This window comes from Protopterus annectens, chromosome 11.part0 (assembly GCF_019279795.1).
Source record: "Protopterus annectens isolate FY-2018-M chromosome 11.part0, PAN1.0, whole genome shotgun sequence".
Lineage (NCBI taxonomy): Eukaryota > Metazoa > Chordata > Ceratodontiformes > Protopteridae > Protopterus > Protopterus annectens.
This window is the reverse complement of record NC_056745.1, coordinates 882,262,729-882,277,422: the sequence shown is the minus strand read 5'-3', so window position 1 is coordinate 882,277,422 and position 14,694 is coordinate 882,262,729. Positions and strand designations below refer to the sequence as shown.

Genomic DNA, 14,694 nt, shown 5'->3' with positions numbered 1-14,694 from the left:
TAAAGAGTACCTTGGGAAGAAGAGGCAGAGGTGGAAAGGCATATACATGCAGATTGTTCCAACTGAATGATAGAGCGTCCACCTTCCAAGCTGTGTGATGAAACATTTTTGTGCAAAACTTTGGCAACTGGTAATTTAGTGGAGAAGCGAACAGATCTATGTCTGGAGTTCCCCATAACACTGTCAACTGTTGAAATGCATGAGGATCCAATTTCCATTCGTGAGGATCCACTATTTGTCTGCTCAATACATCTGCTAAGGAGTTCTGTGCTCCTGGTAGAAACCTTGCCTGAAGATTGAGGTGTAGATTGAGAGCAGTTTCCCACAGAATCATCGCTTGCCTGCAAAGAGGGTAAGAATGGGTTCCCCCCTGCTTGTTGATGTACCACATGGCAGTAGTGTTGTCTGTTTGAATCAACACCTGCCCTGGGTGAAGTAAATCTTTGAAAGCCATCAATGCAAACTGGACTGCTAACATTTCCTTCAAGTTTATATGCAAATGTTGGAGTTTGACAGGCCACGTGTTTTGCACCCATTTTCCATTGAAGTGTGCTCCCCAAGCCTTGTCCGAGGCATCTGTCGTTAGAATTTGACTCGCCTCTGGCCGGGTCACAGAGAGTCCCTTGTTTAGGTGACATTCCTGAGCCCACCACAAAAACTCCTTCCGAATGCAAGGTATTATCTGAATGACAGTGTCTAGATCTTGGCAGTGCTGTGTCCATACATTTTTGAGATACCATTGAAGCTTCCTCATATGCAATTTGGCATTGGGAAGCACCAGAATACAAGATGCCATGAACCCCAAGGCTTGAAGGACTGTCCTTGCAGTCAGCCTGGACCATAGAGACATTTGATGGAAATAAAGAGAAAGGCTTCTTTGTTTGTCCGGGGTCAAAAAGGCCATCTGGGAAGCTGTATTCAGTCTCACACCCAGAAAGCACATGTCCTGAGAGGGTACTAGACTGGACTTTGTTTCGTTCACAGAATACCCTAGGCATCTTAACACTGCCATCACATACTGTAGATGATGAAGAAGTTCGTCCTTTTCTTGTGCAATAATCAGGCAATCATCCAAATAAGGATAAATCTGTATTCCTCTTAGTCTGAAAAATGTTATCACTGGAGCCAGAACCTTTGTGAACACTCTGGGCGCAGTAGATAAGTCAAAGGGCAATGCAGAGAACTGATAATGTAAATTTCCAGCACGAAAACGCAGGTACCTCCTGCAACTGGGCCTGATAGGAACATGAAGGTAAGCCTCTTTGAGGTCCAGAGTAACCATCCAGTGATCTTTTCCCAACAGAGGTAAAAGTTGTTGTAAAGTCAGCATCTTGAACCTTGGAATGTCCAGGTAAGTGTTGAGGAGAGATAAATCCAAAATTGGTCTCCACGTGTTCCCTTTCTTTGGAACTAGAAACAGGCAAGAATAAAATCCTAGGCTCACTTCTGACAGAGGAACTGGCTGTATAGCTCCTAGTTGAAGAAGTAAAGAAATTTGTCTGCGAGCCTCTATCCTTTGCCGCGGAGGGACGTCTGGCATGCCTTTGAAAGAAGGCATGGTATGGAAATAGAACTTGCAACCTCGGTTTATAATGTCCAATACCCATTTGTCCTGGGTGACTAAATGCCAGTTTTGCTTGAAAAGAGCCAACTTTCCTCCTAAAGGAGCTGCCAGGCAAGAAGAATCTGGCAGCTGAAAATGTAGGTCATTGGGCCTGTTTACGAAAGGACTGGCCCCTGCCCTCACCAGCAGATTGAGCAGGCGAACTCCATTGTCTCGGCCTGAAAGTACTCTGAGCTCTGCCCCTACCACGTCTAGATCTACCCCTAGACTGAGAATCAGAAGAAGGCGTCCACCCCTTAGTAGGCCAATTTCTACTAAACTTTGGAGGTTGTACCTGCAAAAATCTTTAACAGTCTGCATAGACTTAGCCTTGTCTTCCATTTTCTTTAAGACTGACTCCACAGGAGGACCAAACAAAACTTCAGACTGTAAAGGGGCATCCAGAATTCTAGACTTAACATGCTCAGACAAATTCTGATCCTTAAGCCAGGCGTGCCTACGAATAACTGAACCAGTGGCAGCCACCCTGGAAGAAGCCTGTAAAGCATCAAAACCACATTGCAAAGAGTGCTTACCCACCTGTTCAGAAACATGCACTAAATCCTGCAATTCTTTACACTCTATGCCCTCTGCTAAAGCATCTACTTTAGACCTTAGCTGAGAAAGGAGGAAATTCTGATACTTCAACATACTGATACTTCAACATATGAAACTGGCAGTTCAAAGCTCTCATTGCTAAAGTAGAAGAGGTATACACCTTCTTACCCCATCTATCCAAAGCTCTAGCTTCCTTATCCAGAGGAACCGGATTCTTAACAACAGAGGCTCTAACACCCTTAGGCCCCTGACTAATAGTTTCTGGGTCTGCCCTGGGACACTCATACAGATATTTATGAGCCTCAGGCACCCTGTAATACCTGTCCGGTTTAACTGGGGCAGGAGGCACAGAATCTGGATTAAGGGAAGCTTCGAAAAACATCGAAACAACATCCAAAACCGGAGGTATAGCTAAGGGTCTATGCTGTGGTAAAAACAAGAACTCCCTAAGTCTCTTCCGTGAATCAGAGTAATCCTGTCCCTCCCACTGAAAATGCTCCCTCATGGAATGCAGAGTTTCTGAAAATGAAAAATCCTCTGGAGGAGAAGCAGAAGGAGTGGAATCCTCAGCATCAGAATCAGAGTAAGGAGGAAATCTTGAATGTCTTCGGCAGAAGACTCTGAATCATCTGGGGCCTGCCCCAAACTTTCCAACTCTGGCTCCATCCTGGGCCTTTTATCAGGAGGGGGAATAGAACCTCTAATTAAAGTAATCAAATCCTCTGCCATTTTAAGCATGTGCTTTTTAGGCACAGACCCTGAAGAACCAGAACTGACACCAGAGGAAGGCAAGACAGACCTGCCCTTAGAAGGAGCCTTAGAAACAGTAGCAGAAGGCCTAACCACCTTAGGCATAGAAGGGAGAATAGTAACCTGAGAGGCCCCTTCAGCCTGACCTGCCTCCTGAGAGGCCACATCCTGTAAAATCAAAGTTTCCCCCTGGGATTCAACAGAAACTTCAGCCGGATCCACCTGTTCAGCTGTAGCTTCTAAAGGCCGGCGTCCAAACGGACGAATCATCCTGCCTAGGCTTTAAAGATTTGTCTTTGCGCTTCTTAGTAGAAGCAGGCGGAACATCCGGCGGCATATTATAATTACACCTCTTGCCAAAGACTAACCTAGCAATCTAACCTCCATTTTACAGTGCGCTTATTAAACCTAGCACAAAACCGACACCCGACTACGTCGTGCTCCGGTCCCAAACAAGGAATACAAAGCGAGTGGTAATCCCTATGCGGTATCTGTTTCCCACAAGAAATACAATTATTCACTTTTTCTGACATCCGTAAGTAACTGAGGCAAGAAAAACAAAAATATTCCCCAACGGGTACTTAGCCAACTTGGTATCGGTCTGAAACTCCGAAAACGAAAAATTTCAGAACGCCGAACGGCACTTGCAACGCTGCTTCTGCATCGGACCATGCAGCAAAAAAGACTGAGGATATGACGTCGGTCATGCGCCTTTATACCCTGACGCTCTGATGTCAGAACTAAGCGCCCATGACCGACGTCAGCCTAATACTTTGGTATTCGGGCCGACCGAGGACAGCGGACTACCCCCATAAGTAAGGACTGCAGCAATGTGAGATGAAGAACATCAATGTGGCTACTGAATTTCCAAGCCTCTTTCATCCTCTTGTGCTCAATATTTAATGCCATCACTGACTCTAGGTACTATATCAATTTAAGTGCGAGCTAGAGAAAAAGTGCAACAGCACGATGTCGGTTCTGCATCATGAGCTAAACCAAATAAAGTGAAGAGTTTTAGCAGTTAACCTCACAATGTAGTACTGATGTGTCATGATTTGTAGTTTGCTTAGGATGGCAGAGGTCTTATACTCTAAATACCACAAGAGCTGCATGAGAAAAAACACACTCAACCAAGGGGCCAAAAAGCTCCAAAACAAAAAGAAAGGTAGTCTGTTAAGCTAGGAATATACTGTAATAGATACCTTCACCCAGAATTATGCCGGTTTGAGGCCTGTGAATTTCCCCCACATCCAAATGTTTGCTCTGAATGCGAAAGCTTTGCATCAAGTCCGTGTCACATCTGTATTGGGCTGACATGCTAAAAATAACAAGTGTTGTTTGCCAGCCAAGTTAACACTAGAGCGAGACAATAAGTACATACATAAAGCTGCTATGGTACAGCACTGGTATTGTACAAACCACCTCTGCACAACCTTTCATACAATGGAAATCATGACGACAAAAAAGGCAGTTAAGTTGAACAAAACAAAGGGAAGTGTCTAGACAAGATAGCCATCAACGACACAACTATAAACAACACCAACATCACAGTGCAGATGATGACTATACCACTCTGCAAACACACAAGCTGAAGAGGTACTCCTGGCAACAACACACTACAGAAAGTAAAACATGGCAAGAATACTGTACTGTTGATGTTTATATAACCTAATACTGCGAAACACTTGAGATGTATCCGCATTTATGAAAACCCACACCAGTCCATCCATGAAGTATATGCCATATGCACACATACACATACACATAGGGCCGTGGAAAGATGGAAGCTAGACAGGGAAGTAAATGTACCCTAGAAAATCACACAGCAGGTTACCAGAATACCATCATTCAGCAACATAGTACACAAGCTCCCATTACATACAATCTCTTAAATCAGTATGCCTTTATGATGCCACATGCCTGCTCTTCCATGAGCACAAACAAAACAGCTTTACAAACCCTATCATATATAACTGTTTCTGTTGCACTATAAAATCCATGTCACTTATCCAGCAGAACTGGGTCAACAGGACCGTATGAACAATATTCTGCACAGTCAGGGGGTTGTTACCAAGTATACTGCAGAAGAATTCACTGTACGACATTAGAGCACTGAGGTGCCCTTCAGAATACAGGTGACTGACACTGTATAATATGATATACAACACAGTAGAAAATGATCACAGGACTATTTAACACACAGCACAGCTACTTTTCCCTGTGGTTCTACCGTTATACTTGCCTATGGTAAATTAATATTCAAAAGTGTTTACTAGCTAATTCTGTCCCGCAATTACCATCCTGAAGTACTAAGGAAGCTGCAACCATTAAACTTTCCAGTCATAGTTACTCTTACAGGTGACCCTGTTTGCACTGTAAAATGACCTGGGAAAACCGGACATGGCAATACATGTACATCTGTTTACAGGGATAATGCTCCTGGATGTCCTGAGCAAGTTCATCTGCATGTTCAGACCAAAGCAAATTTTTGTTCTGGGCAATACGTCAGCCTTGAGTAACCTGCCTGTATTATGACCAAACAAATGGTCTGCAACAGTCAGCCATCAAAGCTACCTTCAAACATTATACACCTCTTTGTCAGCACTGTCTCAGGCAGTACACACTGACTTTACTATACTCTTATCTCCAAGCACTAATCTCTTGCTGTCTACATACTTGTTCGGCTGATACTACATTTACAGTTATAATTCTGCTAGATACTACTAGGTAGTTTTACAGTGCCTAGAAATCCACATACCATTTAAGGTAGGATAATACTGTGAACCCTTAGAAGGCAGGTTTTGCTGAGATTCTAGTCTGTTTACCTATTAGAAGTTGTATTTTACACCATTTCAGTGACCGTGTGTTGGTATATATATTTTTTTCCTTTTTTTATTAATTTGATGCTTTTAGAGTGCACATATTTGCTAAATAACACTGTGTATCAGGCAGAACAAATTCTGTCATAGGAAAAAAAAATCTCTAAATGACAACCATAGTTAAAAATATGTGTGGCTGGTGCACATTACATTCACTAACAGCTACTCTTGGATACAATAAGTCATGTTTTGCTGCTGGTACTACTGCTTGCCACTGGTTTATGTCCTGGCATGCCACTAGGCCAGGTCAAATGATTAATCACCCTGAACAACTAAATATGTGCATTCCCACAAACCTTTCCTCATGAATGGAAACAATATGTAAACAATGGGAGCATCCCTAAATCACTGAGAATGACTACAAATGGTATGTTGGAAAAAAAAAATCAGCCTCCACCAGTAACTATCACCTCACAATACTTTGTACCATCATTCATTGCAATCAGCTTCTACTCAAGAAATGATTTGAATAAGAGCTAATGGTATCTCACACAGAATTTAATTTGCTGCACTAACAGGCTAGCATTCTGCTCATTGCCTTAACAAAACCTATTTGATTGCATTACAGCACAGTGAGTCCTTCATAGGTTCATATGTTGGTACTAGGCTATCGGCCCTAGGGCCCATACAAGCCTAGCCATAACAATTCCCTGTCTATTTCTTCCCACAGTATTTACTTCCCTGGACCCCTGTCTAGCAGGGTGACTGACATGATCCCTGGGGTGAATTTCCTATCTTCCATCCAATCATCAAGGTTCCTTTTGAAGAGGGCCAAAGAGGCACTCTGCTTGACATGTATGGGCAGTCTATTCCAGAGTCTGGGGAGTCTCTGGGTCAGGAACCTATCCCTCCAGCATGTTTTGTTCATTGTGATGACAATGTTTAGCTCCTTGCAGTGTGTGTCTCTGAGGGATTGGGATTTCTTTAAGTGTAGCATGTCCAACAGCTCTGGGTTTGACATGACCTTGAATGTTAAGCAGAGATCGCCTCTGAGTAGACAATATGCGACAGAGTATAGGTGGAGTTTTTTTAGACGGTCAGCATAGGGCATCTGCTTTAGGCCTGTGATTCTTTTAGTGAGGTATTTCTGAGGCCTTTCCAGTTGTTGCAGATGTCTTGAGAGGTACATACCAAATGGGGTGTTGTATTCTACAATGGGTTTAATGAGGGATGAGTACAGGGGACAATGACCTCCTTTTTTTCTGGATGAAAAGCCCTTAGTGATGACGTGTGCCACATAGAAGGATTTCCTGACTGTTGTGGCAATGTGGTTATCGAAGGTGAGACCACTGTCCACCTTTGTCCCCAAGTCCCTTATCACACGCGGTGTTTAGTGTACTGCCACTTATGTGGTTATTCATGGGTACATGTTTTTTTCCCAAAGGGGATAACTATACATTTTTTGGCACTGAGCTTGAGCCCATGGCTCTGGCACCAAGCATCTGTCTCTGTAAGGCCCTTCTGTAGAATATCCACATCATTTGGGGATTCAATAATGGCTCCCAGTTTGCTGTCATCTGCAAACTTTGTTAGCCAGAGTCCCTTAGTGTTGTCCTGTACTTCAGAGAAGTAGATGCCAAACAAGAGCGGTCCCAGGACTGAACCCTGAGATACTCCACTTGTCACTTTTCTGTAGCTGGATTTGGAGTCGGCTACTTTTACAGTATGGGTTCTGTCAGTAAGCCAGTTGGCAACCCACTGAGTGACACAGGGATTAATGCCCAGCTTAGTAAGTTTATCTATGATTCCAGAGTGGAGTATGGTGTCAAAGGCCTTGGCGAGGTCCAGATGGACTACGTGGACCACCTTACCCTTGCCCACGGCTCTGGAGACTGATTCAAAGAAGTCAATCAGGTTCAGGAGACAAGCTCAGCCCTTCACAAACCCAAACTGCATGGGGTCCAGTGTTTGATGGTTGCCAATGTCTTTGTTTATAAGTTCCATGATAATATGTTCCATGGCCTTGCATATCAGGCTCATCAGACTGATGGGGCGGTAGTTCCCGGGATCCAGGGTGGATCCCCCCTTGTGGAGTGGAATAACTGTAGCTGTGCACCACTCAGTGGGCACGAAATCTGAGGTGAGGGTATGATTAAACATGACACTTAGGTGAGGTGCCAGTTCATTTTGTAGTTCATGTAGTACACATCCTGGGATGTCATCTGATCCCATGGATGCTGTATTCTTAGCTTTGGAGAGTGCATTTTTTACTGTGTGGCTGTTATTACTGGAATCTGGCAATCTTTCAGTATTGAGATAGGCCCTTTAGGGGGTGAGAGGGGGGTGAAGTTTGCACTGAATCGATCTGCCAGGATATTGGAAATATCCTTGGGATCAATATATTTAATGCCATTCTGTTGTAGCTCAGAGCAGATCTGAGCATTGCCATTTAGATTCTTGACATAGCTATAGAATGCCTTGTGGTTGTCTTTGGAATCTTTGGCAATTTTATTTTTGTAACTAGCTTTGGAGGATTTTATGAGGGATCTCAGCTTCTTACTGAAAAAGAAACCCATGAAGTAAACCAAACTAGTATTTCAGAATCTCAGCTTTGAGTACACCACAATGAAGGACTTCACACCATTAATTTTACAATTTCAAATTTCCACTTTTACTTCTCAGTAACACACTAACCTCTAGTCACATAAAACAGTACGTACCTCAACATCTACAGACTCATTCTTCTGGAACTCCTGTATGGAGAGATTATCTGGAGCGGGGCTGCAAAACATGAATTGATTCCAACAGATTAGTGAAATCAGAAAAATAAAGGCTTCAAACACAGGTGAATTACAATAACTAGTTTCATTGTTTCCTTTGATTTCAATGCTCTCATCCAATCTCGTCAGATTTTCAAACATTAAGCCATTTAGCACAAGGATACAATGTAATGTTTAGACTTCATGGAAAGCTGCTGAAGTATTAAAAATATATAGAGATATAGATATTTTACTCCAAAATTCTACAATCATAACCAAACTGAGTTATTTTTCTTTCTTTCTTCTGTCAATGCACGAAGTAAACCAAGGGTGAGTGTAAGCAACTGGTATAAAAAAATGTAAAAATTCACCAAATATCATAAACCCTGTGTGCTTGTTGTCCCCACACCTGCTGACTATCAACCACCCTTCACCAAACAGGACACAGCCCAATTAATTCCCATGCTGGTGATTCCACCCAGTGCTAAAGTGAGAGCTGTCCCAAGGGGACCATCATTTAGAAACCCATGAGGTTATTCTGTGCCCTTGCCTGCAACCCAGTGGAGTACCCTTTTAATGGTCTAACCCCACCAGTGGGTGATGGGGCATTTCTGTCCCTCCTCTGAGGGAATGCGGCAGCCCACATTTGGCTCTGCCTACTCTTCTCCCCAAGATGGGCCCACCCCATTCTCACCTTCCAACTCTTCCAGAGGCACAAGCTGATAGATGAACCTAGGTAACACAGGCTGTAGTCAGGGCTTTATTTGTCTATGCCACTGAGCTAAGCATAGTGTATTCTTACTTTATTTTGCAGAACAACACTGCACCAAACAGACCCTCAGGCATTTGATTAGTATTACACATGCCACCTGCAGTATTAAAAAATGTCTGAGAAAGTCATCCTATATACAAGTGAACAAATCTTTATGCTATAAATTTAGAAACAACTTATGGCAATAAGACTACAGATTTTGTAATGAACTTAATTTCAGCTTGTTTAGTGAAACTTTTCCATTAACCACTTTCTTTGTCTGCCTAGCCCTTACAGTTGTATTGAGTTACTGATAGTACTCAGCAAAGATGGAGCAGGTTAAACTTTCGCACAACGGGGTACTGTCTCTTTAGTTTACAATTTCCTATAATTCCTTTATTTCTTTCTATTTTATTTATTTTACATTTGTTTACCTGGAAGGTCCGTCTGGGCCAAGGGCTCATTGTCAGTGGAGGCCTGGGGAGAAAAGCTCCAAAAAGAAATTTACAAAACCATATATAACAGTAACATAACCATATTTAAAACAGTAACATTTCAAGTAACTACAGTATTTTAACATAGCCAGAGAAAAAGTTACACTATATAGGTTTCTAGCCTACATAAGACAGTGGCATTACTTAGATCAGAGAGCAGTAGTAACTTATTTAATACATGCAGTGATTTCACATAGGGAATAAACATATTCTTGTAGAGTATTACCAGCTGTAAAAAGATCAGTGCTTAAACTCAACAGTGGTAAAGAGCATGATATGCAAGAAAGTGAGAAGGGGGGGCAGGACTTGTGTCAATTCATGCTAGTAATTAGAGGGAAGGGACAAAGAGAGATCAAATGTGATAATTTGACCTGGTAGAGCTATATGGCTGAGACAGTATATTCAGCCTGGGTTTGTGCAGGAGCACATCCAGTTGTTCATTAGGTGTTCCTTAAGTAGATGTTAATATTTAGTTGTACTGATGCAATTAATTACTGTTTGAGGTAGTGTATTCCAAAGTTTAGATATGTGGTTAGAGAAGGAATCAGGAAGTCTTCCTTTTATTTCCGGTTCTGGTTGCTATTTTTTTCCTATCTTCTTACCCTGCACCTCCCCTTAAATAAAGGGTCTCTGGATCACTACATTACTGCTTAGCAGTGTGGTTACATTCAAATTGTATTCCTTGCATCTGCACTTATTCTTTTCTACCACTGCAGTACATTAAAGAGGCCTAGCTACAGTCACATCTACTTGCCTCCAAAGACATACCCTGCAATGTAATCCTTCTAACATACAAGCTGTGCTGCCTCAAAGAAATAGGAAAAAAACTGGTTTTAAGTGAACTGTATTTCAAAGGGTGGCCTAATGGTTAAGGTGTTTGCCTTACAAATACAAGGTTCAGGGTTTGGGTCTCACACGGGATAATAGGCTAGGCTTACAATGGCTCACAAGGGCAGTTAACCTAGTACTAATCTATGGACCTATGAATCTTGAAGTTAGTATAACTAAGCAACATTCAAAATCAGTTATGTGACACATCTGATTCTCTGTGAGTGAAGCTGTTAGCCAGTTGGACTCAATAAGCCAGGTTTCTGCAACCTGTCAGAATTACCTCTTTTAAGAATGATCTTGCCCATTCACTTCAGTGTCTTCCCATACAAACCACTACAATCTGCTTCAGCTGCACCCTTGCTGTTATTCTCCATTATCTAACATTGGTCTTCTAAAAGCTTATTTTTATTCCAGTGTCTAGTAATCTGTTACTATGCTGTTTTACTGTTCGGATTGTACTACACCTCTGTATTCAATGCTTACGAATCCTAATGAGTCAATGAACCTTACCTTGCTAAAACTTGACACAAAAAGTACAAAGTGGACAATTCTGAATAGTAATAATCTGTACACTGAAAAGCAATGAATAGGTGCACTTTAAATAAATGATTTACACACTCCTCATCTCCAACAGTTCTAACTGTAAAGTCATACAGCTCTGGAGTAGAAGTAAGCTGATTTTCATAAAAAATCATCTTTACCCATTACTACAACTTGGTACAATATTGGAGTTAACATATTGAGAGGTTACCAGGAAGAGGTGAATACCTGACATGTGGGGTACAGGGGTGCCCCCACAAAAGTAACAAAAGTAGTTACACTGCAGCAGTATTTTTTGTATGTATTTTACTCCTGTGCCTGAAAACCATTAAGCCTCTCCCAACTCCATAGAGGCCATCACCCTGGCAGACATATGGGGTTTGCTTGCGTCTTCTCTGACATCCCAGCAATGAGGGCATTGTTCTTTTATGTTCTAGCTCCTCCTCTGTGCACTATTATCTGTGAGAACGAGGACCCAATAACATGCATCTTAAATGCATCCAGGTAAGCTGGCAGAACTAATGCTGACCCATATTTGCCATTTTCAGGAATTTACATTTGTTTGTAGGGTTTTGGTAGAAACAATGCTGAAACTCTGACTTGGGTATTTAAATGTTTTCTTTTTTTTTTTTTTTTTACATGCATGGGATTATCAATTGTGCGTTTCCAAATGGCTTACCCTGCTTCATGGCATATTTGAACTGAAGATGCAATGTGACTTTTGTTTTAACATTACAGAGGTGGAATGTAAGAGAAAATTGCACATTACAAGGCATTTACCTCACAGCTGTGGGACTATAGAGTTAGTATATTTATTTAAGGAGGGCTACTGGGGATCAAGGAGGGCTTGATCCCTGATGGAAAAAAAAACACTTTCAGTTAAAGTTCTGGCTTATCAATGTGTGTGGTACATATTGAAACCTCTGTTTTCACCTCCCTTTTCTGTGGTCTTTCCCTTGCCTACTTAAATCCTCAGAGACTATGCAATATGCAGGAATCCCTCAATCCTGGGTTCAGACTCGTAAACCAAACATTTGCTACATGACATTGTGGTTAAAAATGCCACAATTTTAAACCTCCAGGGTTCTAGATTATTTACAGTTCTTCAACACTGACAGAAATGGACCTGTTCTAGACTAAGAGTTGGAAACGCATCATTTACTCTGGCTCTAAGAAAAATGTACTGTGGGCTTGTAGGTGGTTCAAATTCAGTCAAGTGAGTAATGCAAAAATAAGTTATTATTACAGTGTCTGCCTGTATTCCATCCTTCATCCAATCATCTACTACAGTTTATCCAAAGCTACCTGCACTGCAGGATTTAAAGGAGAAATCTTGTCAAGGTGACTTTAACCTTATGCTGTGACACAAGTTATCTGATCTAGCTCTTCAACATCAACTGACCAAACCAGCTTACTGGTAATTACTACCCATTAAGACAGGCTCTCAGACTCATAGAAGTCATGCACAAGGGCATAAATGCACTCTGCACACTATGTCTTGTATACTGCCTTTCCAGATTGCAGTTCATAGTCATGGATCACAGCTCACAACTGCAGTGTTCTAACAGAGTCCATTCTTTAGGAGTTGCACATGGTAGCGCATTGTACAGTGTGTATGAAATGCTCCAGTGCCTACTTCACTCCTGCCTCCCTTGACTGTATGATAGCTGCTCTACTGTAAATGTGTGGTATGACCATGCAGAACAGTACAGTAGAGGAACTCTACTTAGAAATGTATGCAAACCGTTATACATATATGCTCTTTAGTGTAGTATGCTCTGCCATCATCCCCAGCTGTCATTTACAAAGATATCACTGTCATAAAGTATGGCAGTGGAGCTAGGTTCATTATTATAATATGGTAATCAGGGGATCTAGTTAATTCACACTGGAGGAAGCTTGCCAACATCTATGTATGTGTGTGCGTGCACATATGGTACTGTCTTGCTGAATCACTTTTGATTAGAAAGAGGAACGTATATAGACTTTATGACTGGAATACAATGCCTACATGATGCATGAAGACCACTCCAAACAAATCTTAATAAACTACTTAGGGCTTTGGTATCTAGGTATATTGCACAATAAACCATGCACCTGTATTCACCAGTGTTTATGAACAGGGCTTGGAGTTTGAAGAATTCTAAAGCAGCACCTTTCACAGCAGTGAAAGAATTGTGAGTTGCAGGATCTGAACCTTATTTATTAAATTTCTACTCCATGTTTACTGCTGCATTTCACTTTGTTTGGAGACCTTAGTCTTACAGTATCACTCACAATACTGTGAGAATTACGAACTAGCAAGATCTGATCCTTATTTACTACATTTCTATTGCATTTCTGTGCTTCACTTGACCTAGCAACCTTAGTCTAGTCATGTAGTATCACTCACAGTAGTGAAAGAATTGTGAATTGCTGCAGGATCTGACTCTTATATATGCACATCTTTACTTGCAATCTTACTGTTAGGTCTATATCACAACGTCGAACTCACAGGAGTTCAAACGTTGCAATATCAAACCATAAACTTCGAAATCCAATGATAACGAAAACACAGAACAGCAATTTTTTTTTCCCAGGGAAAAAATCGCTGTTCAGTGACAAAAAAAAATTACACTTTAAACTTAAACTAAAGTGGGGGGCTGTGCCCCCAACACCCTCCCTACTTAAATATACCAACTCCAAGATCGCACCACAGTGGAGGAAATAGCAAAGCCCTGAAAACGGCCCACCAATTTTTTTCCCTAGGAAAAAAATCGGTGTGCCGTGGCTTCGCTATTTTCGTATTTCAAAGTTTGGGTTCGATATTACAATATTCGGACTCCTGTGAGTTCAGCGTTGTAATATAGACCCTTACTGTTTACTCATTGAATCACTCTCTAACTCATCTCCTATAACCTGAGCTAAGCTATGCAGCTGTGGTTTGCAGTTCCCTGTATAGAAGCAGCCATCTAGAGTTGTAATTTTCCATATGCAACTTCCTCTGCTATTTTCTCAAGTAACTAGCTGAGTTTAGAGCAGCCAGATTGCCCCCTGAGAAGCATTAACCCAAGAATGTTATTTTAGATCCATCCTAGACGTCTCCCCCTGGCCCAACCCCAAAAACCTGATTGCACTGCCCCCTTGTAGATCACAAAAAAGTAGATCCACAGCCATAAATGTACACCTTCCTACTGTCTCTGTCACCGGGCTGGCAGAAATGGACATCCTGAGAGAATGTAGCAATTATCTCACATTTACTGACAACCAACTTATTCTTAAGCAAACTGGCACAGTATGCAAGAGATGTAATTACACTATGTCTTTGGAGGCAAAGCTTTCGCAAATGGACACTAATATCACCAAACAGATTGCCAGTAACACACACACTACACCTGCTATGGATCAGATACAAACTCACATATGCTGAGACTCTTGCTACTCAAACATCAAAGGCCTCCCACATGCTGCCCTCAGTAACCACCCAAACACTCTGCAAAGACAACATTCCCCAAGACATACACAACCACATCTCACAACGTCTCAGTCTCTTCACCCTTAAGACAAACTGCCACATAACCCAATGCACTGGTGATTGGAGAATCTATTG

At 41.8% G+C, this 14,694-nt stretch overlaps 1 protein-coding gene across 1 annotated transcript in view; it reads right to left on the bottom strand.

The window, feature by feature from the left end:
* MON2 (MON2 homolog, regulator of endosome-to-Golgi trafficking) overlaps nt 1-14,694 on the bottom strand; it is a gene marked incomplete in the record, with an annotated part of 2,751,369 nt that overhangs the window by 219,556 nt on the left and 2,517,119 nt on the right. The window contains 1 exon segment of the mRNA XM_044088289.1: nt 8,451-8,511. Coding sequence (XP_043944224.1) covers nt 8,451-8,511 — 61 coding nt within the window.